The 23750-nt window shown below is 42.2% G+C and overlaps 1 protein-coding gene across 1 annotated transcript in view; it reads right to left on the bottom strand.

The window, feature by feature from the left end:
* Positions 1 to 22619, bottom strand: part of samd10b (sterile alpha motif domain containing 10b) — a 61005-nt gene extending 38386 nt beyond the window's left edge. The window contains exon 1 of the mRNA XM_037773946.1: positions 22263 to 22619. Coding sequence (XP_037629874.1) covers positions 22263 to 22275 — 13 coding nt within the window. The 5' untranslated portion in view covers positions 22276 to 22619. The remainder of the gene's footprint in view (positions 1 to 22262) is intronic.
* Positions 22620 to 23750: the final 1131 nt, after the last annotated feature.

The raw sequence follows: 23750 nt of genomic DNA on the forward strand, positions 1-23750 counted from the left end.
TAATCTCCTGGCACAACATACGGCTGAGAATTTAGGATCACCCAAAAGTAATTAAATATCAATACCTTCCAGTTCACGTCTCTTTTGAAATAACATTGCAACCTATGCATCTTTTTATTTATTTTGCGTTTATTCTAAACAAGGCTGAATGAGAGGATTTAGTTTTGGAGCGAGCTGTGATGAAGCTCGGTGTCTCTAAATGGATCTTTACGTTTGAGAGTGATTTCCATCCTTACCATTCAGCTGGAGAGTGGTTATCTGTCACCTTTCTTTGTCTGTGTCAACATGCTTTTGACGCCTGGACCACCGCCAAATCTCCTCTGTCCAATTTATCACTAACTGGTGTTGTATTATCTCTTGCTGCCCTTGCCGGTGACTTTTATCACCCCTAGTCGCGGGAGGGGAGAGAGAAGACGAGGGATGATGAAGGGTGGATGTACTATAGGGAGGCAGGGTGAAAAGCTTCCAAAAGCATGATATGTGTCTTCTGAGTTAGTAAATAAAAAATAAGAAGATATGATGTAGTGTGATCTTAAAAGTTCAGGAATCTGTAACTTCAGTCTCACATACAGAGGGGAAAAAGGTGGAGGCAGAGTAGAAGTGTTGGTGGTAGAGGTGCCAAAACCAAGGGCAAAGTGTCAGACAGGTGTTTAAGTGTGTGTGTGCAGAGGGTAGATAGGTCAACACGACTCAGCCCAGTGAAGTGTAACCTCATATCACCTCCTCTTGACTGAGCAGCATATCTGCCGTGCAGCGTGGCTGCTAAATCTCAGAGGTATTCCCTTTTGAAAAGGTAATTAAGCTGTTAGGTACGGCACCCCGGAAGGTCGTTCCAAGCCAAATCCCACAGTAGATTAACGTGGCATCACTGGACATTACTCATTTGACTCCAAAAACGAGCATCTAAATTAGTCCGCGCGGGTTATTTTTGCTGTGTGGGCTTTTTTGTAGAAGTTTTGATTTTTGCATAACCTTGGCAGCAACTTCTGGGCGCATGTGCGTCCCCTCGCATGGGGAGGATGAGGCAAGTGGTCTGGCTAATCCACCGTATTTGAGGCATCACAGAGAGGGTGCCATGGTGTATTTCAGCAGCATGATATTGGCATCAACTGCCTCCCCACCGAGCACCTCTTATTCAACTCAAAGATAAAATTTCTATTTGCAGTCCAAGTTTTATATGAAAGAGGAGAGAAGAAAATCCTCATTCCTCTGTAATCTGCAGTGATTTCATGCCTGTTTAACACATTAAACCTGAAGTCCTAAATATAGCATCGAGCATACCAATGCTGCCAAATCCCACTATGTCCGCCAATGATCCAGATTTGTTGGTCCTATAGTATGTTGGGGGTAAAGCGAGAGGCTATTTAGAACTCTCCCACTCCACCAGACCCGGTCTTAACCCCAGAATGAGCCATGAAATGACTCTATTTTGAAAGAGCAGGGGTGGGAAAAAAAGAAGAAACTAAAAATAAATATAAAACCCAGGACCCCAGGGGGCTTTTTCCCATGATGCATTGCAGTCTATTACCCACTCACTGTCGCACTCACAGGCTGGGGCTGAGGTTTACCTCTCACAAACCATCAGTGTCACGGGAACACGCAGAAATGGGAGTAAACAATGGATATCCACGAGTACGCAGGCTGATTGGAGATAACAACACACCAACTCTCATCAGCACCCGAACGAGGGAAACGTTGGCTAAATCTGTGTGTATGATTGCGTGTGCCGGCATGCTCATGCATACGTGAATGTGACTCACGATGCCAGCGTGAGGATTCGCATATCCACACATCTGTATAATCCCTGTCTGCTTTAGTTTAGGCCAGCGGATCGGAGTAAAGCTGCAGAGAGTCTGTATATGCAGCCATGTGGATGGAGGCTGAGTTCTGGATCTGCAATTATGGCTCGCAATGCACAGCGTAGCACCAAAACACAGGTGGACCTGGCGTTTCTGCACCCTGAGAGCACAGAGAACAACAAAGACTGACGTGAAAGATGCCAGGCCGACCTTGGCTTCCTCTTTTTAGGCAGTGCAGCTAAGGAAAAAAAAAAGCTGGAGGCGTTGAGGACAGCATGACTTTTATTCTCTAACATCCCCCGCCGCACTTCCACCGAGACAGACAGAACTATCGATTATCCATCACTTTGTCAGAGAACATACAATTACAGATCACTTTAGATAAAACATACACACTCAGACAGGCACACAAACACAGTCCACCTAACTCCTCCACCCCCGAGGACACTGGCTGTCATATCTACTCCCGCTCAAAGGAACTCGCTGCATGTTTCACACAAGAGGAGGAAAAGGAGGAATGACACAGACGAGGAGATGGGATACAGGGGTCTGACACGGTCGTGGCCTCTTAAGAGGGTGAAGGAATGAAGCCTGAGGTAAATGTAGGAACAGAGAGACGGGAGAACGGGCAAGATGACGCGTCACAGAGGGGCGAACAGATGGAAAATGAAGCTTCGGAGCAGAACATTAATATTAATTGCATCAGGAGATGAAGGAGGACAACAAGTGAAGTCATAAGCAGATGAGATCATGTGATTGTCTGTTGTTTTCTCCCCTTCACAGCCGAGCCCTCATATGATGACACAGGAGGACAGATTAGATCTCAGTGACAATCAATAACTCGGAGCGAAAGTCAGAGGAGAAGGGAGGAGAATGGAGGAAGAGGTCGGGTAATAGGATGTGAGGTGTGATCAAACTGGGGGACTGACAAGATCACTGAGTGTCTCTACATGTGCACTAGGGTCCCGGTTATCTGGCATTCTTGTTATTGGAGTATCCCAGTTAAGTATTGTGGATATCGTGGTTAATGCAAGCCCAAACACTCTAGAAACCAGAATACTTTAAGCACCTTGTTCACCTTGAAATCGAAATTGAAAATCCGACTTTGGTAGCGAATTTATGCATTTATCCCTTTCCATTACAGGTGGAGAAGCTAAATCCAGCAAAGTGGTAAAAGCAGCAGAGTTCAGGCAGCTAGAAAGCAAACTGTGTTCATGCTAAACTGTTGAGTACAGGAAGGAGAGGCTGAAGAATCAAAGAGGCCTGAACTCTCAGATAAACAGAGACACTGACACTCATATGATCATATATACAGGGTTATCTGGAATAACCAGATTTCTCATGTTACGTTCACGTAAATGTGCCCTGAATAAGATCAAAACTACTACAAGACACAAAACTGAGATACAGATGTGCATGTAAACAAACTAATTGATGTTTCTCTTAAAGCAACAGTGTGTAATATTCTTCATAGTCCTTCATATCTACATAGGGAGCGGGTCCTCTTCCTCTTTACATTTTCCTTAAGCTGTTTATCACCAAGACCACTTAGATCAATTTCATACTCTGCTGCAATTTTCAGGAGCTGATCTTTAGTGCAACAATTCAGAAACTCCCCACATGGAGCAGCAACAAAATCCTCTACCCCGGCCATCATACACCATGGGTCTCTAAAGGCCCAAAACAGAACCAGCAGACAGTGTTACTCAGGTCAAGTAGTGCACAAAAGAGACAATATCCCCCCAAACTAATGTGGAAGTCCCCCTCTATCTAAACTGCTTATCCCAAACACATCTACCTCACTGAACCCTAGTCTTCATGCAGATTAGCGGTAAGCTTTAGAAACACTTAAACCAGTAGCCTCGGTTAGGCCTCCAGCAAGCTGGTTACTCACCTGACAGCTCTTGATGTGTCCCTGAGACGACTGCTCTGTCCATACAAAAATAAACTAAAAAAACAAACCCACGAGCCCAAAGAGACCACATCGCCATGTTGCTCTGCCATGTTTCTACAGTAGCCCAGAACGGACAAACCAAATAGTGGCTCTAGAGAGAGGGCCTTTCATGTTTTTACGTTACTCAAAGGCCACCGTAGTTCTCCAGCATGCTTGTGAAACAGCGGTAGCGTGAGCCGCAGAGTACAAAACCGTGGTACCGCCAGCCGCCGTCTGACTTCCGTTGCTCCTAAAGTAGTGTTATTATGATAAGGATGGCCTCTGAGCGAGGCGAACGGCTTTTTTTTCTTTTTTTTTTTCAGTTTTGCAGTTTTGCACTTGGTGGCTCACTTTACTGCAGTCTTGGAAATGGAAGAGTGATCGGACGGGTACTCAGTTGGTTGCAATCTGCAACCACACCACTAGATGTAAACTACTACTACCAATAGACTAAATCCTACACACTGTCCCTTTAAGACCTTAAGACCTTTAAGACCTTTCAGCAAAAAACTTAAAGCCCCCTTTCAAATCTTAAAGCAGCTATACTCTCTTCCAATCTCTGAAACTAAAACTCCTTTTTCATTTTCTACTGCACTCATATGTTGTAATCCAGCTACTTTGACCCTGACACCGTCCAGAAGAGCAACGCAAGCTCCAGTTTTCTGCATTTGCATAATGAATCCATAGTAAGAAGCCTTAACTGCCAGAGCTCTTCAAGGGCACACACTATCTGTGTGCATTTGCATGATGTTGTTTATGAGATATTGAATTATTATTCAACAAGCCAACCCAACCGGTGAGGTAATCAGATGATCAATCTGGTTCACACGCAGCCACTACTCCGTTATCATTCACGGCTCATGAAAACCTTTGACAAATCCATCCAAATTAGCCCGGTTAGGACTTCCAAATGGATCGTTGCATCAGATGAGATAAGGGGAAATTAGATTAAAAGGTCAAGCAAGCAGAGCACAACTTTATGCATGTTTAAATTCACATGACGGTGATATCCACAAGTAAGCATTATAAAGATTAAGATAAATTGTACCCCGTCTGATTGGTTGAATAATTTAATATTGCGAAAGGTCAAATGCGAGAAGTTAACTGATCGAACATCAACATACAGTCCAAAATTTCACACTTCGACTTGCAGACTTCAGATGTATGACGCAGCTGACGTGAGAGAATGCCGGCATTAAATGTTGAATTACAGTCATTTCAGCTGTCACATGAAAATAACACATTATTCCTCAGCTTTCAAATCTCAATACATGCTGTGATCTAAACTGTCTTCACAGTTTGTCTGTCATGAAGAAGAACGTCCTCCTCTGCATTCTCCTCGAAAGCATCCAAAATGATGGGGGGAGGATGTTAAATGAACATCAGCGCATAACTTCTCAGCTTAGACAAGATTGGCTTTTTAAATATTTAGTGTTTGTTTACAGCTGTTCCCCTGAGTGGCGAAACGTTCTGCCTGAGTGGATTAACGGATGTTTGGGTACAAAATATTAAAGCTCCGAAATACTCTATTTCCATCTTAACTTCCTCGATAAAGGCACGCGCCGAATTAACAGCAGGAAATAAGTCATTTAGCACAAAGACTATGTCTGCGTGCATTTCAATATCAAATTATAATCTTTTGATTTCAAGTGCTATTCAAGCTGATCATTTGGAACCAAGAGCTATAAGCCAGATGGACTGCTAATGAACTAAAGTGATTCAAGCAATCAGAAAAACAGGTTTTGCCATTATCTTTTCTTTTTTTCTAACCTGGAATTAAAGAAGCAATTTACGCAAAGAAAAAGTGGCATGTTAGCTCTTCGAGTTCACAAATACCTTCAGTGATGGCCTGCAAGGCCGTCCGGCAGGGATCCACCACGCTATGCCTACTGAGCATAGAGAAATCAGCTCCTTCTACTCTCACGTTATAACTCTGTACATTAGATCGCTTCCATGTGCAGACGTTAAACTTCTCCGAGTGGAGTCAGGAGCCTGAATGGACTCCAGTTCATTGTGATTGTCACATGTGGTCTGTGAATCGATGTGGTGCACTCACACTGTGGCCTGGTGAGAGGGCTTCAGCACTCAATACTTTATTGAATGTCCTTAAGCCATGAATATCACACACAAGTACCCTACTTTGTTTGCACATGTATGTCACCGCTCACAGACCTCTGTGACATATTAGAGAGGAAATGTCTGAGCAATGTAGCGTAGCAAAAATAACAACCGGTCGATAGATGCACACACACACTTGCACAAACAAACACAAAGGTTATTGAGCACCGAGGGGTTTGCAAACAATGAAATGAATAAATGACCGTTAGTTGATAATCTGCTCGACACCGTCCCTGCTTCCACACAAAGCGACCAGGATGAGGGGATAAAAGAAAATAAAGAGGAATGAAAAAAGAGGGGGAAATAGGCTTATAGAAAGGACGGGGGGCTGGTGGAGGAAAAAAAGATAAAAGTTAATGCTCCACAGAAGCTGAGAGGTAAACAGAGAGAGAGAAAGGAGCGCAGGGGAGAGAGGAGGGAAATGTGCCAATGAATTTGAAGCTGAGATAGACGGGGGGAGAATGGAAATTGCAGACAGGAGGGAGTTAGTTTGTAGATCCGTAAGCAGCATGAATAATTAGAAACAGCAACTCGGCAGCAGCGGCGGCGGCGGCGGCGGTGGAGGGGGTGGTGGAGGTGGAGGTAGTGGTGGTGGTGGTACTTCTTCTGTCAGCCAACTGAAATATAACTCAGAGCTTTGAAGTTTTTATAAGTTTACTGTGCTCCTGTGTGATGCGATCCAGGAGGCTGCCTCTAATCTTTACCGGAGGGGAGGGAACGGAGAGAGAGAAAGAGAAAAAGAAAGGTGGGTAGAAGATGCAAAGGTTGTGGCAGGGGGCCACACAGAGAGGCTTAGGCAATACTGAGACAGGTGAGTGGAGAATTGCAGCGCCCCCGCCGGCAAAAAGCATCAAACAGAGACATAAAATAACTCTGCTCTATTTCCCCCACGCCCTGTTTCAACAAGCAACAGAAGATGTAAACCCAAAACTTTGCTGTCACTCTATTTCCTTTTAAAGTGTGCAGTTTGGAGTTTGAAAAAGATGCAACATAATTTTCTCGGCAGCAGCAGCAGCAGGTGTCTTCAGTGGGAGAGCGAATGGTATGTGTGCACAATACAGTCAGACGTGTTTGGTGCAAGCCCTTCAGGAGCTGCGTGTTTTCAGTCGAACAGCGAGACAAATTAGCTCACACCTGGGGGGCACTCGCCCATTCTCCCCGTCTCTGTATCCACTTCCTGCAGTCCCACCTGTCTCTGTAGGTCCCTGCGGCACGCTGTGCTGATTGGGGGTCTGTCTCTCTCCGCCTAATTGCCATGTTATCAGCTCCGCGCCTGCACTGCCACTTCGTCCGGGCCTTTCCGTCAGATGGACATGCCAATTACCCCTCCTCCACGCACACACTTGTTCTTGCTCACTCGTACGGTTTCCCGAGGCGGCGCTGTCAGGTAACGTAGCAGACAGCAGCCGGTACAAAGCGGCCAGTTTGGGATGAAACGGGGGAAGAGAATCAAAGCTCTTTGTTGAGCCACTTATGCACACATGCAGGCAAATACACACATCAATACACATAAAGTCCCAGCAGGAGCTTCTTGTCCAGGCCGAACGATCCCAAGGGAACCGTTGTACTCCCCTTTCCCTCTTAATCCTTTACTCTAAACCTAAAACTTCTTTTTCCTTAAAGGCACAGTTCAACATTTTGGGAAATCCACTTATTTCCTTTCTTTCTTTTCCAACAGTAATATGAATATATCTGATGATAGCATGTTAATTAGAGAGTTTTAGAGGTGCTTATACTGTGGGTGGATTTTGTCACCCTAGGCTAGCTCTTTTCCCCTCTTTACAGTCTTTATTCTAAGGTAAGCTATCCGCCCCCTGGCTGCAGCTTCATATTTATCATACAGACATGAGAGTGGTATCAATCATATCATCCAGAGGTTTTCAAAGTGGGAGGCGGGCCTCCCCAGGGAGTCTCCAAACTGTTTCAGTGAAGGCTCAGTGAATAGAAGTAAAAAAAATCTGACATTAGTTACTACATTACTTATCAAAAGAAGATTGTATATGGCATGTTTCCACCAAGCAGTCCAATTCAGTTCAGTTCGTTACACATTAAAACAGTTATTTTTGCGTTTCAATTAGCAGAAGTTGTGGGTGGTACCAATAGAACTACTCCATTCTTGGTACCACAATCCGTCGAGGTTCCAGGCGAGCTGAGCCGATACCAGAAGGTGGAGTTAAAACACTGCAGACCACTGATTGGTCAGGGAGAATCGTCACTAGCGCGACACGGAACATCCAGCACAAACACGCCGTTTTTAAATAGCTAAACTACCATACCAATAGCGACCGCAATTTTTTATTCATGTGAGCCAGATTTTAAAGAAAGCAAGCTTGCAAAAACTACGCCAGACGCCTTACATACATTTGGTAAAGTGCAGACGTTCCTCTCTTTAGTTGCCACTGAAATGATTCAGCGAGTGTCACGTTGAAGATGATGTCAAGGCAGTTTCATGTGCCGTCCAGTGGGTTACCTCAAGGTCTGAGAAGTGAAGCCAATGCTTATTTTATTCTTTGTAAATAAGTGTGAAGTCTTTAATACAATGCACCATTTGAGGTGGACTACAATTTCGTTGTGCCTGCATAATGACCATAAAGTTCTTGAATCTTTAACTTTTAACCTCTGAAAAAAAGACTGCAACCACAAGGTCTGAAAAGTGAAGCCAATGCTGAAGTGCCTTAAACTTGCATCCTTTCTAATAGCCTGGTTGCAAAAAGAAGTCTGATTGTATAGAGAAAATGAGAAAATGACACTAGTTCTCACTTAATTTAGTCTTAATAAAGTCTCATTTAATAAATTATGGTCCCATTTAGAGTCAAATAGACCATAAAGCAGGGGATGCTTTTGGGCGTGGCTACCTTGTGATTGACAGGTCGCTACCTCGGAGTTGTCCAGTCTGGGAGTTGTCCGTGTTTTCGTCTTAGAACTTTAACCCTTCCACAGTGTGTTTTCAGTTCATAAAGGTTAATTGTAACATTTTGGTCGCCTAAAAATGTCTTATTCAGCGTTCAGTTGCTCCACCCTCTCGTGTCACTTCTGGTTGCAAATAACTAAGATGGCGACGGCAAAAATGCCGAACTCGTGGCTTCAAAACGGCAGCCCACAAACCAATGGGTGATGTCACGGTGACTACGTCCACTCCTTATATACAGTCTATGATTCCAAGCTTTATCTGAGGACAGGCCCATAGACTCAGACATTGAAAACTGCTGTTTGAAGTGTTCAGACTCCCGGCAAGAAAGTGAATACATGTATTTCCCAAAATGTCTGAATATTCCTTTAATACTCTAGCGAATAGACACTACTAGTTCTAGCAAAACTAAAACATCCTTTTCCCATTGAACATACAGTATTTTTGGGGTTTGGACAGAAAACATTCATATCGCATATTTTATATAGAACCAGCATCAAATGTTTTTATGCCCATTTCACTGTGAATTTGATCACCTAACAATCTCCCTTATTAGTATGACTGAAACAGCTACCATCCACAGCTACAACAGTAAACGTCTGTGTAATTAGGTGATTTAGAAATTACTTCCTTTACCCATTTGCAGTGGCAAATACATCACAGCGCACCATCAGCGTCAGGTTCCCAAACACTATTAGCTCTCTATTGATAACTCCCCAAATGTTGACTTCTAATGACGGCAGATGTTTCATAGTGAAGTAGAGACTGCTCAGGGCTCCTCTTATAGAGACCCACTAATTAATCAACCTGTGTGTCCATGTCAATGAGTGTGTGCACTTGCTTGTTAACGCTGACACAGACACTTTTCATGGAGTGCGTTTCACCAAACCAGCTCTCATTTCCATTCTCTCTTCCTCTCCGCTTAACCATCTCCTTGTTATCACCCGGCAACTCAGACGTCACAGACAATCACACACACACACACACACACACACACACACGCACACACTCCAATTATCCCTCAGACACATCATGTTAACAATGGGGCATTAATAGCACATGCGTGAGCAACCCCGTTTACTCGCCTTTTCTCTTTCTGTGTCAACCACCCACCCACCCACCCACCCACACACACACACACACACACACACACACACACACACACACACACACACACCCATGTCTGTGCCATTACATCTACTTGTATTAACGCCTTGGCTGATTTGGAGCCATTTTCACTTTAGATGAAAGGGGACAAGAGAGAGGAGCGTTATTACGCAACCCTCAATTATTTCTCTTTCAGACAAATTAGGTGCACCTCATCCGACCCGATATCCTTCAGTACACTAACTGCACTTTCCTCTGTGCTGTCACCCACTACAGAGGCCTCTAAACCAGTTTAAAAAGATCTGTCTCATCTCTGGTGATCCTTTTTGAAAAGCTTTTATTCCATCTTTTGATGACACAGAGATTCTCGCAAGCTTAATACGTGACTTGTGTCAGTTTTTATTCCCCGGCGGAAAATCTTTGCCACAGTTGGTGACCTGCAAGTGCAAATATGTGCCGGTGTGCACACGATAGCTTAAACTGTATGTACAGTATGTAGCTTGAGTTATGCATGTAGAAGTATGTGTGTCTGCTTGTGCGTGTGCTTGCTCCTGCCAAGAAGACCCGAAGCCTGCAGAGCACCAGTGACCTGATATGTAGGGCGAGACCGAAGACGCTGGGATGACAGCTTAGAGCCCGCCCCCACTAACTCTGACTGACAGCGCTGTAACCTCGGCTGCCTCCCGCGACAATAGCTTGGTCCTGCTTCAACTTCAACGTCTGTCATTCAAAGCTCAATATAACAACTATTTCTGGGGCAAAGCTCTATAAAAAACATTTATTACAGAACTAGAGGACAAGACAAAATCAGGCGAAGTGAAATGAGAGGAAATAACTGCTTTTAGGGCGATTTATGATGGCTGTTTATTCCTTAAAGCGACTGTCAAGATCTGCAAAAGTCTTACATTGCCCCGGGTGCTTGTACAGAGTCAAAATATACACGGCTGCACGTGTATCGCTACAGGATTTTTCTGTCTTTCAGTCCCTCAGCCTTTGTGACCAATGCAGCACTTAGGCAATCACATCCCGCTGCTTCTATCTCCCACTTTTACGGGACAAATCCCTCCTAATCTACGGATAAGGTACAACAGCCACATGTCTCAGTGGATTTCAACGAAATCAGGTCAAAAGGGTGCAGACACTCTAAAGAGCATTATTCTACACAAAGAGTGCACAGCCAGTTTTCCCACCACACGATGTAAAGGATGCAAAAGACCAAAGAAAAGGATTAAAATAACCACAAATCCAGAGAAAATGGGGGTAAAAAGAAAAACATTGATGTCAAGAAAGAAGAGCTCTACTTCGAGCTACAAGTCTGGGATTCCAAATCAAGAAACAGATCAGATAAAATGTCCTTTTTGTAAAACATGATCAGTAGATGTTGTGTAAGCGACTGGCTTTGGCATCATAGCCCCAATCTCTTTCTGAGAATGAATCATTTAATAGGAATGGGCCACATGAGGTAGTGGGTTACATTTAGGCTAAAAGGGATCTCTTCTATTCAGCCTCCAGGATATTTTCTGGGCTGTGACATTAAAAAGAAATCAGAGTCAGCTGTTATTCGTGGCAGAAAATCAGATTATACGTATACACGCAACAGAAACTTGCATGTCACATTAAACTTCTTAAATATCCATGTAGCTTCAGCATGTTATAAATCTCTGCAATATATATTTGACATGGCGTGAGGCATTTCTTGAGAGTGCCATATGGCTTTTACATATCTCAGCCACAGCTTCCTCTGGGCTCAGTGAGCTCGGGAGGGAAAAAGGGGGGAAAGTTTGTGAAGTGAAAATCTCACTTTGTCAGTGAGCATGCATTGCACGGAGCACGGATTGTGGGATTGACGTGATTGGAGAGGGGCTTTTTTATGTAACTCCACAGAGATAGCAAGAGAGGGCAGAGAGAGAGAGGGATGTTGCAGTAAAAAGAGGATGACATAGAGGTGAGAATAAAGTACAGTTGAGAGGAAAAATGAAAAACGGATGCAATGAATGTGTGAGAAAAAAGCAGTAATGTATAGAATGCTAGGTCCATAGTGTGATGGAATAATTGATACACAAGTTAACTTAGGAAGGAAGAGGTCCCGGAGCTGATGATGTCTTACAAAGAAGGTTTATTGAAGCTTGATCAAGGAGCAATTGTCAGGTCTCCACATTGAGATGCTCTCTGCGTGAAGGCCTCACAACTCTGCCCTTCCTCCCTGGTGCTCAGTGTCTTACCCCTTATCATGTTTTGACTTACTCCGTTCCTCTGGCATCTCTGACCCTGGTTGCCCTAGCGTCTGGCTCTACGGTCTCCACTACAGACACAGCTGTACAGATAACGGTGGCTCCTCTAGACAGGACTCCAACCCAATAATGTCAACAGAGGGACACTGACAAACACTCTGACCTTTCTACCAATAAGAGATGGAATTAATGGAAAATTCCATCACACATAGACTGTATAAAGAAGTGGACGTAGTCACCGTGACGTCAACTATTGGTTTGTGGACTGCTTGTTTCAAAGCCTTGAATTTGGCATTTTGTCCGTCGGCATCTTGGTTAGTTTCAACCAGAAGTGACACAAGAGGTATGGACTGAATAAGACAGAAAACACGGTCAACTCCCAGACAGGACAACGTTGTGGTAGCGACCTGTCAATCAAGCCCGTTCGCACAAAAACAATGCGTATAAATGCCATGATAATGTGGAAGGCATTTAACGTGCAATACAAACGCCAATACGTAGTCTGTACTGTATACAATGTAAACAAATTTGCGTAAATATGCCTCGCTCAGAGCTAATGTCATAGAATAAAAAGCAAGAAAGACCATATGGCGGGCGGGTGGGGAGATGGATGGGTCCAACAAACACACAACTTTTAATCAGGAGACCAGTGTTCGAGACCGATGTTTGTCATATTGCGTTTTAGTGACGTTTGTGGCTCGAGGTCCGTACTTATGTTACGTTGTGTATGTACGTATTGTACTTAGTTTACGTACTTATTCTAAGTCCAACCATGACGTTTTTTCTAAACCTAAGTGAGTGGTTTTGTTGCCTAAACCTAACTGTGGATGTTAGCGTAGTTTGGTTGTGTGGCGTACAAATGACATGCCCAGAGGCGAAAATACGTCCTCATAACACTTGGAATGTCCATGTAATATTGTGCTATTTATACGCCTTCCCGTGAGACCAGGTTGGTCAATCACAAGGTAGCCACGCCCTAAAGCATATCCTACCTTATGGTCTATTTGACTTTAAATGGGACCATAATCTATTAAATGAACATCATGCTGTATTGAAGAAGACTTGAAACTAGTGGTTGAGACCATAAACTCATGTTTACAATGTTTACTGAGGTAATAAATCAAGCGAGAAGTAGGGTCATTTTCTCATAGACTTCTATACAAATGGATTTCTTTTTGCAACCAGAGGAGTCGCCCCCTGCTGGCTGTTAGAAAGAATGCAAGTTTAAGGCACTTCAGCATTGACTTCACTTCTCAGACCCGGAGGTTGCCCACTGGTTAGTTCCAGAGATTCAAGATTCAAGAACTTTATTGTCATTATGCAAGCACAACGACATCGCAGTATTCTTAAGAATAAAATAAGAATGAGAGAAAATAAAATAAATATCAGCGATAATAAGTACAGAATATAAGCAATATAAGTACAAATTATTAGCAATATTAAGTATGATACAATAAAAACGAACCAGTGCACAAAGCAGCAGCAGCAGCAGCAAAAGAGTCACAGAGAGCTGAGCTGCATTTAAACAACTCTCTCGCCACCTCGGCTGTGGAAGTGACACGCTGACACTTGGCTGCCTATTGACATGGTAAATTGAGGGTCCATTCGAGCAGCACTGTGACAGCCAAAGGAGGCCATAGACCCTGTCAGAACTGTATATATTCACAGGGCACTATTACAGCACACATCAGGGGACACAGCAGGAGAGGAGAGCGAGAGAGAGACGGTGGAATATGCACAAAGAAGGATGCAACAGAAGGTGAACTATATGGAGGTAGGACGATTTAAAAAAAAAAAAAAGTGTGAAATATAGGCTGGAGCAGCGAGAGGAGGAGCAGAGAGAAAGGGAACGGCTAAGAGGCTGATAAGAGGAGAAGACAGAACGCAAAAATTGATTTCTATTTTTGGAAGACCGATGGGTGGAATGAGTCTAAAACATGTTCAATTTCAAAGTCACACACATACTTTTCGTATATGCATACAAACTATCTCACATGCAGATCAAACCTGCCACAGATCGTGCTACAAGATTGCGAGCGGCAATGTAATTGCTTTTGCGGCGGGTGAACGTGACTCGTGCTCCTGAGTGTGTGCAAGATGTCGGCCTTGTTATGGCGTTAGCTGGGGCCATTAGCCATTTGGTTTAATGGACAATCTGCACCACAGGCTCGGCTGACTCCCCGGCACTCGGTAGGAGGAGCAGGCCAACCTATTAACAAAGAGTGAAAAGCTCCAAGCTTAGCCTATCACACAAGGCCACACTTAATTAGTCTGTTTGTTTAGCAGACTCTAATGGGACGGACGGCGAGTGGGGGGAAAGGTTGACCGCTCTCCTTGAAACTGCAGGCTGAAAGACATCTGGCCAAGGATGAGACGGAGGACGTTAGTGGGACGTGGCCTCATCACGTTTGTCTCATTTTCTCAGCACTCAGATGGTAATGATGGAGAGCAAACAATGGATAATATTCATAAATGGTAAATTAAGTAATTACAATAACATTAACATAATCATAGCTTAAAATAAAAGTAAACAAATGCTTTATCTGATAGGCCAAAACATATTGATTTAACTGATTAAGGGAAGTAAAAATACGGCGAGAAGGAGATGATTGAGTTTATGTGCATTAAGTCAGTAAGTAACAACAGTTTGATACATGAGGGATACAACCCCTGTATGAAATTATACCTAATTAGTGCAATACTTCAGAAAAATTACATTTCTCTTCTTCATCCATCCCTGTACCCTTTCAGCCCCTCTCCCTTGATCCCTCTCCCTGTGCAGAAGGCTAATTAAAGGAGAGAAATTGGATATGGGCCTGTGCGCACTCTAATTCAGGGAGAGGAAGGAGGAAGGAAGGGGGGGGAGAAGTCGGACCCGGGACAAGGGCACTGGATCAGAACGGTGAAGCCTTGTCATTTCTGGGAGTATTAAAGGGATGGAAAGGCTAGCGGTGAGGGCGGACTGGATGAGACAGTTGAAGTGTGACGCCAAAAATCCACCACACTCTGCTCCTGTTAATCCACTGCTGATTTATGCCGACGCGGACTCTCCTCTTTTACCACTTCATCAATCTCTGAGAGGCCTGTAGGACCGGAGCGTAAATGTTTATCTACTGAATCGTCCCCCGTCCATCCCAGCCCTGCACACGGGGTCAGAGGTCAAAGCGGTTGGCGGGAGGTCGGAGAGGACCACTTGACAAATCCATTAGATCAATATCTCATCGACAACGTTCTCCATCAACGCAAACTCTCTAATAGATGGCTAAATAAAATTGATTATTGTATTTCTACTATAGCGAGCAGTCTTAAGTGCCCTCATCCTGAGATCCATCTCATCATAAAATGTTTCTATTTGTGAAAGCTTTTGTGAACTGTTTGATATAAGTTTTTATTTATACTGTTTTTATTCCTATTATTTACTTAATTGTTAATTTTATTGTTTTTACTTCCTCTGTGCTCATGCCCTATAGTCTTTTCAATCTCATTTTATCTGCTTTGTTTAGTTCTATTTTCTATTGTTAAGAAAAGTGCTATATAAAGTTTATTATTATTATTATTGTTATTACTATTATTATTATTACAGTAATATGCATGGCTTCCTTTAACAATAATCCTGTTTATTCATATTATTCATATTATTATTCATATTATTCATATTATTATTACGGTATTATGCATGGGTTCCTTTAACGATTATTCCTATTTATTTTATTATTATTTATTTCCTGTCTTATTTCCTTAGTTTTGGCCACAGTAATAACATCGTATTCACCAATTTAATTGATGAGTTGCAGTCACTAACAAGTCAGAAGGGGCAAGAAACTTAAAGGTGATCATCGATTTTACATATAATGGTCTATGTACAGGTCTTGGAGAGTACCATTGCATACATGAAAAAGTTGAATCTCCAATGAACTGTCAGCAGTCCAGTTTCATTGTGGGTAATACGTACTGGCACCTTCCAATGACAGGAATGTGTGGAATAAAAAAGACAATATCTCTGGTATCCATCACTAATTTCATGGTTAAACTTTGATCTGCTTGAACGTAGTTGTGCGCTCACACAATGTTTCTTTGCATGCAGAGGTGCATTCACTTTTGTTTTACCTCCAAATAAAGCAGTTCAGATAATCTGGCTAAACTGTTGGCTTGTTTCCAACCAGTCTAGAAAACTAATATGCTATATACTCAATATAATCTACTCAATGCTATCATAAAAAGGGTGGCTATATACGAATATGAGACCCAAGCTGTAATAAAAGTCACATATCCTTTAAGATGTCACTCAGCCGAGGGAACAATTTATGAGCTCTTTTTCCAGTCAATCTTCATCACTCTTGTCAAGAAATTTAGAGAATTTCAGACACTGAACCAGTTTATACATATCGTGATGGTGATCAGGTGCAGCTGCGGGGCTGTGGTGGATCACAGAGTTGATGATGGACGACAGGAGGGTGTGTGTGCATGTGTGTGCTGCGTTATACTGAGTGACACAGCGGATGAGGATGGACAGGGGAAAGAGGTTAACAGCTTGCGTGCTCTCTCACACACATATAAAATCACTGTATAACCCCACTGTGCCACTGTAACTGAGAGGGTTAACACATTATTACCATATTACTTCACTACAGAGGCCAGAAACACATTTGGCTCCAACACCAATTGCGCCAAATGGACGCCGTCTCCGGCAGGCAACGCCAGCAAAACAACAAAGGGTGTATTTGTCTGGGTAAAGCTAACAATCAACACCCCCGCCTCCCCCAGTCGTCCCACCCACCGAGGTGCTGGCTTCCCTTCTGCTTCAGTTGCATGTTCACACACACAAACATAAACACATGCATGGACCAAAACACACGCACGCTACCCCACGTGCACGCGTACAGATTGGGATCCTGTGGCATAGCAGGAGCGCCACGCTGGAAAGGGCCGATTATTTCACAGCTGAATGAGCGCACGACTTTGTGACCTGATCTGAAGAAAGAAAGGGTGTGTTTGTGCTGTGTGGGGGTTTTGAGGGAAAGGGTTAACAACAGTCTAGACAGTTGACAGTTCCAACAAAAAAGATCAATGGTCGACACTGTAGATGTTATTATTTCTACATAAGAAAACAGGATAGACAGTTGTACATTTTTTATCATTCTGTGTTAAAAGTATGGTTTCTAAGAAGCAAATGCAAGTAATACTTTTCTTAGAAAAGGCATCAGTGTTTTTCATTTTTGTGTAATTTAAAGGGACAGTGTGTAGCATTTAGGGCGTGTTTTCATTAGTGGAAAATCACCTGAAAATAAGAATCATTGTTTTCCTTATGGATGTCACGGTAAGGACATTTTCCCACCAGCTAATAAACTTGTGACAACACCGGTGTTCCCGATTACACGGGACCTTTTACAAGAAAAGATGATGCTCAATACCTGTAACGTTAGAGAGCTTACTTTGATCTTTAACGTTGGATGGCTGTGTGTCTGACCTCTCCTGTTGAGCTTTCGCTGCGGGGTTTTCACCTGGCACTGCTGTGCCACGCACACCCGCCGTGAGTGCTCCGTCCTCCGCACGGCGATTGCCTCATTAACATTACAGCATTGAGTTTAAATCTGAAATATTGCCAAATAGACACTTTTGCTTTTCGTTTTGACACCAAATCCTCCGTCATCGTCTCGTCTGTCAACTCTCTCTCATCCTGTGTGTGAAATCTGACTCTTGCTACTCTGTGCTGAGACTCTGTACGGAGCAGATACTTTCACTTTCAGTTTGTAGCGTCCGTTGTCCGGCTTTATTGATAACACGCCGCTGATACAATAAATTAACGAAATAAAAAAAATATAAAAAGCAAAACGACAGTTGGGGCGGTGGGCAAGTAATGTAATGGGTCTATGCCCGAACACTGCGCAACACCAACTACCGCAAGCCTAGTTTTCGTTACCTTAAAAAAGAGCGGGTCCTCTTCACGAAGCCGGCCGCCATGTTTCTACAGTAGCCCAGAATGGATAAACCAAACACGGTCTGTAGATAGAGCCATTTGTGTTTTCACGTTTTCGCGCCGGGCACCGTAGTTCTCCTGGCACACGGGAATTGTTTCAGTTGGTTGCAATCTGCAACCTCACCGCTAGATGCCGACAGATCCTACACACTGCACCTTTAAGTGTCCTTTAAGGACGAAAATCCAATTAAATCTTCTTTGTTTGGGAGTAGACACATTTCTCCACATCTGTTCGCCCCCTTCCTACTTGCATGTCCATCATTTGGGCATCGAATAGACAACATCGACCCTCCTACAGCGGCCTGTCCACCCACATGCTCAGAGAGTCACGGGGGTTGACATAAATAAATCGGTTGTTTTTGGATTCGGATCCAGCTGTGTGCTCGTCTCCACGTGAGCCTGTCAGGTTGATGGTGAGCACTTGTGTCTAGCAGTGTACGGATGGATGGAAGCCACCCTGGCATCCTCTGCCCCGGCCTGAACACACACACTGGGTTGCCCCCATGCCTATTTTTGATGTGAATAGGGGATGGACCATGCCACTCTCTCTCTCTCTCTCTCTTCCTCCTCCCTGCTCCTGGATGACGTGCACCAGACAATACAGAGGCCCAGTAGCATCGTTCATATGGCTGCTTATCTCAGATATGACAATACAGCCAGATGTCCTGGACGATTTAAGCAAACATCTGACAAATTTCATCCTCTCTGAAAAGCCAAAACATGGAGGGGGGCATAATTACATAGCATGACTCGTTGTACAGCAGGCGGCAAGACGGAAAATGTAATTCTCTCAGCAATTTACATGAAGATGAGACAAATAATGTTGATTAAACCATTTAAAACGCAGATCACCCATTGTAATTGATAGAGTCGCAGGCCTGTAGCTGACAGCCCACCTGACAATGAGACAACAACCTCCTGACAAAATGGAAATCGATGCAAACATTACCAATCAACTCCCCTATTACGCTGTACATACCCCACAGTGAAATGTGGAGGATTTTGAGGATGTAATGAAGGATTTGTGTGTCTATTTTTCATCACAGATGCACTTATAATGATTAAATTCCCACCAACAGTTGACAGGCATCCAGTTCTGTATCAAATAGCTTGAAAACATTTTGAAAAGTTCCTCTCAAACAACAGTCTGTGCCTGAACATGCATGAGGAGTGTTAGTGGATCTCAGGGGTCCCTGGTTCTGGTTGTTAATCCAACCCTGTGCATGTCCTCAAACAGTGCTACAGTCTTTAAAGTTTAAGTGGCAGAGCACACTGTCAGGCCCATGGCGTTGAGTAAATTAATGATGCTTAAGTAAACTATGGATTAATTATAGATAGCCCAATGTGTCACCAGGCTTATATGCATATCTGACTGTCCTACGTGCCGCCATGCTAATGAAGAGCTAACCTGCTTAGGTAGACAGAGGACAGATGGAAAACACACTTGGCATCGGCTCTACACTGATGCCTTATTGCCCTTGAGCAGAGAGAGCCTCTGATTAGGCTTCACTTAAGTTAGTTAGCCCGAGCCCGGAGCAAACACCAGCCAGCCGAGATAAAGGGACAGGACAACAACAACAACAACAACAACAACAATGATGCAAACAATCTAAAAACACTGAAGAGATTATGCAAGAGTAGGCGGGCTAGAGATCTCTGAGCAGGGGTGATTTTAGACTCTTTTTAGGGGTGTTCAAGCACACCTAAATGTCATCTCAGCATCAGCAGCCCGTCGGCTGACATTACTGTTTTAAGAGGTTGTAGCGGGCTCAGTCTTAACGCTATTGGTATCATATGAAACTAGAAAAAACGTAAAGAATCCATCGGTACCAACCGTGTCATACTAGCTTGTCGTGAAGGAGGTTAAATAATGCTTCAAACTGGCATGGCCATTTCACAGGGTCCCTTGACATCTGACCTCAAGATATGGGAATGAAAATGGGTTCTATGGGTACCCACGAGGCTCCCCTTTGCAGACATGCCTACTAATGCATGTTTTGGGTAAAAACAATGCAGTTATTTGCATGCAGTATAATATAGAACGGGATAACATTAAATGAGATAAGTTTATCTACAGGAAAATAAATATTTGAAAGCAATACAGAATGACGGAGAGCCTTACTGCATTATTATATTTTTGTTCATATTATATTATCATTATTATATTGTCACCTGGCGCCTGTATTTTGTGTTTTCCTTTACATAAATAAAGACATTTCCACCATAACTTGATGCAGAAAAGGCAGAAATTGGTGCATAAAATTCACCAGAGTGCAAGAAATGAAGTGTTTGATGCTCAAAATTTCCCCCCGCTTAATATGTGTCACCCCCATGTTGAAACAAAACCTACGCCCTTGACTGTACACATGTCACATTCTCATTGGGAGCTGAGCCCCTGAAGGTCTGATCCTAGAATCGCCCCTCTCTCTGAGGCTGCATGAATTTGACCTCATCTAGTAAATATGTTTGATCGATTTCAACATGTTCTCTCAGCAAGGTGGGGTTGCTATGATATCCAAACTGACACAATTAGTCTATTAATCAATTGATCAATCGACAGAAGATTAATCAGCAACTATAGTGATACTTTAAATGGTTTTCAGTATTTTTCAAGCAAAACTATCAATCATTTGCTGTTTCCAGCTTCTCAAATGTGACGTTTTGCTGCTTTTCTCAGTTTTATAACACAACGAATTGAAAATATTTGTACTGTTATACAGACAAAACAAGCAATTTCAAAATGTCTTCTTGAGATTTAGAAAATCTTGATGGGCATTTTTCACAATTTTCTGACATTTAATTGAACAAAAACAATGAATCAATTAATTGAGAAGATATTCGTCAGTCATCAACAATGAAAATAATCATTAGTTAGCCCAATCCAAACACACAATAGAGAAAAATACATTTTACTCGTCGACACTACAAAAATCAATGCATGTATTTACAAAGGATTAGTTAAAACGTTCGCATTTTCGGTTTAGTTTGTGTTTCAAGTGAGGTAAAACGTTTTGGATGATGTAAGGGTGTGAGCTTGGTTATGGTTTTGGTGATATTAGGCCTACTGTAAACAAAATTATAAAACAAAACAAATAAAAAACAGTCCTTGGTCATTATACTTTAGATTTCATTCATATCAAAAGAACATGACATTTAATTTTGTACAAAAGAGCACATCTGTTTGCAGCATTTAGTCTCCATTATTAGCCAAACAAAAGAATGAAGAACAAAGACTGCTGCCTCATTGTTATATATTCCTGAGCTGTACTATTTATTCAGGTGAGGCAGGTGCTGCTGGCCCACAAATATAGACCCATCAAGTACAAATAGACCATGACAAACACTGGACTTCCAACAATAGTTCTCTTTCCAGAATCATTTCTAGGCTATACTTGACTGCAATAAATATTAAAATATTCTAAGACATTGCATCAATGAAACGCTTAACTGTAGATATACTGTGTGACTGTGTGGGTCATTCTTAAGTTTCAGAGTGGATTATGTCAAGTTAACCTGGGATAAAAAATAGTGGAGTCACAGTTCATGTCTTGACAGCATCTGATGTGATTTATTTTGGTCAGGATAATAATGGAGATGGAGGAGGTTGCTCCACAATTAAGAAAATTACAAGTAGTATAGGTCTACACCAGAATCAGAATCAAAATTGTGTTTATTGCTAGGTGTAAGAGGTATACACTAGGAATTTGCTTTGGTTTTGTTGGTGCAAGTAAACAGTATAATAAGAAAAGAATAGATAAAAACGTTAGAATAAAATAAGAATAAAAAAATTGAAATTCTACCAGTATACAATAAACAAAAATAAACATGTTATAAACAGATAGTGCAAATATAGCTATAAAAAAATACATATATATATATCTATATATCTATATAGATATATATATATCTATATAGATATATATAGATATATATATATACATAGCTATGCTTAGCTGCTACTTACAACTCCATAACATTATGGTTTACAAAAACAGTGTTTTAGGCTATTATATTTCATAATAAGCACATGTCCCTGGAAATAGTCTAATATGATCAAATGTGCAAAAAAAAAAAAAAAAGGTGTCAAAGTACTGTAAGGTTAATAAGTCATAATTGAGTGTATGAATACTGTGGGTCTTGTAACATGCTTCAGTGAGAGGACTAATATAGTGTATAGAAGCGCTCCTACCGTCCACAGCCATACTCGGTCTCAGCGTGTATCTCTCCGTGGTGTCAACAGGACTCTCCTCTCATTCTGCTGCCGGATGGATCAGATGTAGTGAGGATGAAGATGAAGAGCCTCTGCTTGCTCTCTCTCTAACCCGCTATGTGAGCCATGGAGACGGCTCTCTCAAAAAGAATAAAAAGAAAAACGTGTCTGGATCACACTGTCCCTCTCTTCTGTCGGTTCACGGCCATTTGTTGTCCTGGACGCTGCCGGGACCAGTCCGATATGAAGCGGCTCCTCCTGAGTCTCCTCCCACCTCCTCTCTCTCCGTACCTGACCGCCGGGAGACAAAAGGTCATTACGCTCCGACACCACCAGCTGTTACTGGATACAGATACACAGACAGGCTGTATACTACTACTGCTCTCTCTACCTCTCTCTCTCTCTCTCTCTCTCTCTCTCTCTCTCTCTCTCTCACTCACGCCCCATTTTATCATTATTATGGCAACTATATAGGCTACAATAGGGATATTACTTGAGATCTTTTTATTTGTCAGTGAATATATTCCAGAAAAGTACATTATTATGATATATAACCCTCAATATGGTTATTATAATAAAGTGACAGAAAGCTTCCACATGCCACAAACAGTCATAACATCTGTTTAAAGTTGCACACTTTGCCCCTTCAGATTGATAGATTTATTGTCTTAGTAGCTACATGTACACATAAGGAGTTTGACTGGGTTTTTTTTGTTGGGCTTTTTGCATCTCTCTCTCAATGTAGTTACACAGAAATAGAAATAACAGCTAGGGACAAGGACAACAAAATTGGGCAAATAGACAGGACTGTTATGTACATAAGTATGTTAAAAAATAGGTGTGTATATAAATATTATATACACACATATATATATATATATATATATATATAAAGTACCAATGACCAACAATAAAATAAGAAATAAAAAAAACATCTATACTAGGGCTGACCCGAATGCTTCGAAGCTTCGAAGCTTCGACCGTTGCCATGGCAAACGACCTCCAAATCAGTATTGAAATGCTTCGTTTTTTCCGTTTTTTTGTTGCATCGCTCTCTCAATGTACTTACACAGAAATAGAAATAACAGCTAGGGACAAGGACAACAAATTGGACAAATAGACAGGACTGTTATGTACCCATGTATGTGGAAAAAATAGGTGTATATATAAATATTATATACATATATATATATGTATATATATATATAAAGCACCACTGACCAACAATAAACTCAGAAATAAAAAAAACATCTATACTAGGGCTGACCCTAATGCTTCGAAGCTTCGAAGCTTCGACCGTTGCCATGGTAAACAACCTCCAAATCAGTATTCAAATGCTTCGTTTTTTGTGGTTCTTTTTGTATATGTAATGATACTGTATAAATCCCCAAAATAGCCCATGACATAAGGAATAATCCCACAACATTATTCATATTCAACATGTATTATTATTAGTTATTCTCAGCA

This window comes from Sebastes umbrosus, chromosome 6 (assembly GCF_015220745.1).
Source record: "Sebastes umbrosus isolate fSebUmb1 chromosome 6, fSebUmb1.pri, whole genome shotgun sequence".
NCBI lineage: Eukaryota > Metazoa > Chordata > Actinopteri > Perciformes > Sebastidae > Sebastes > Sebastes umbrosus.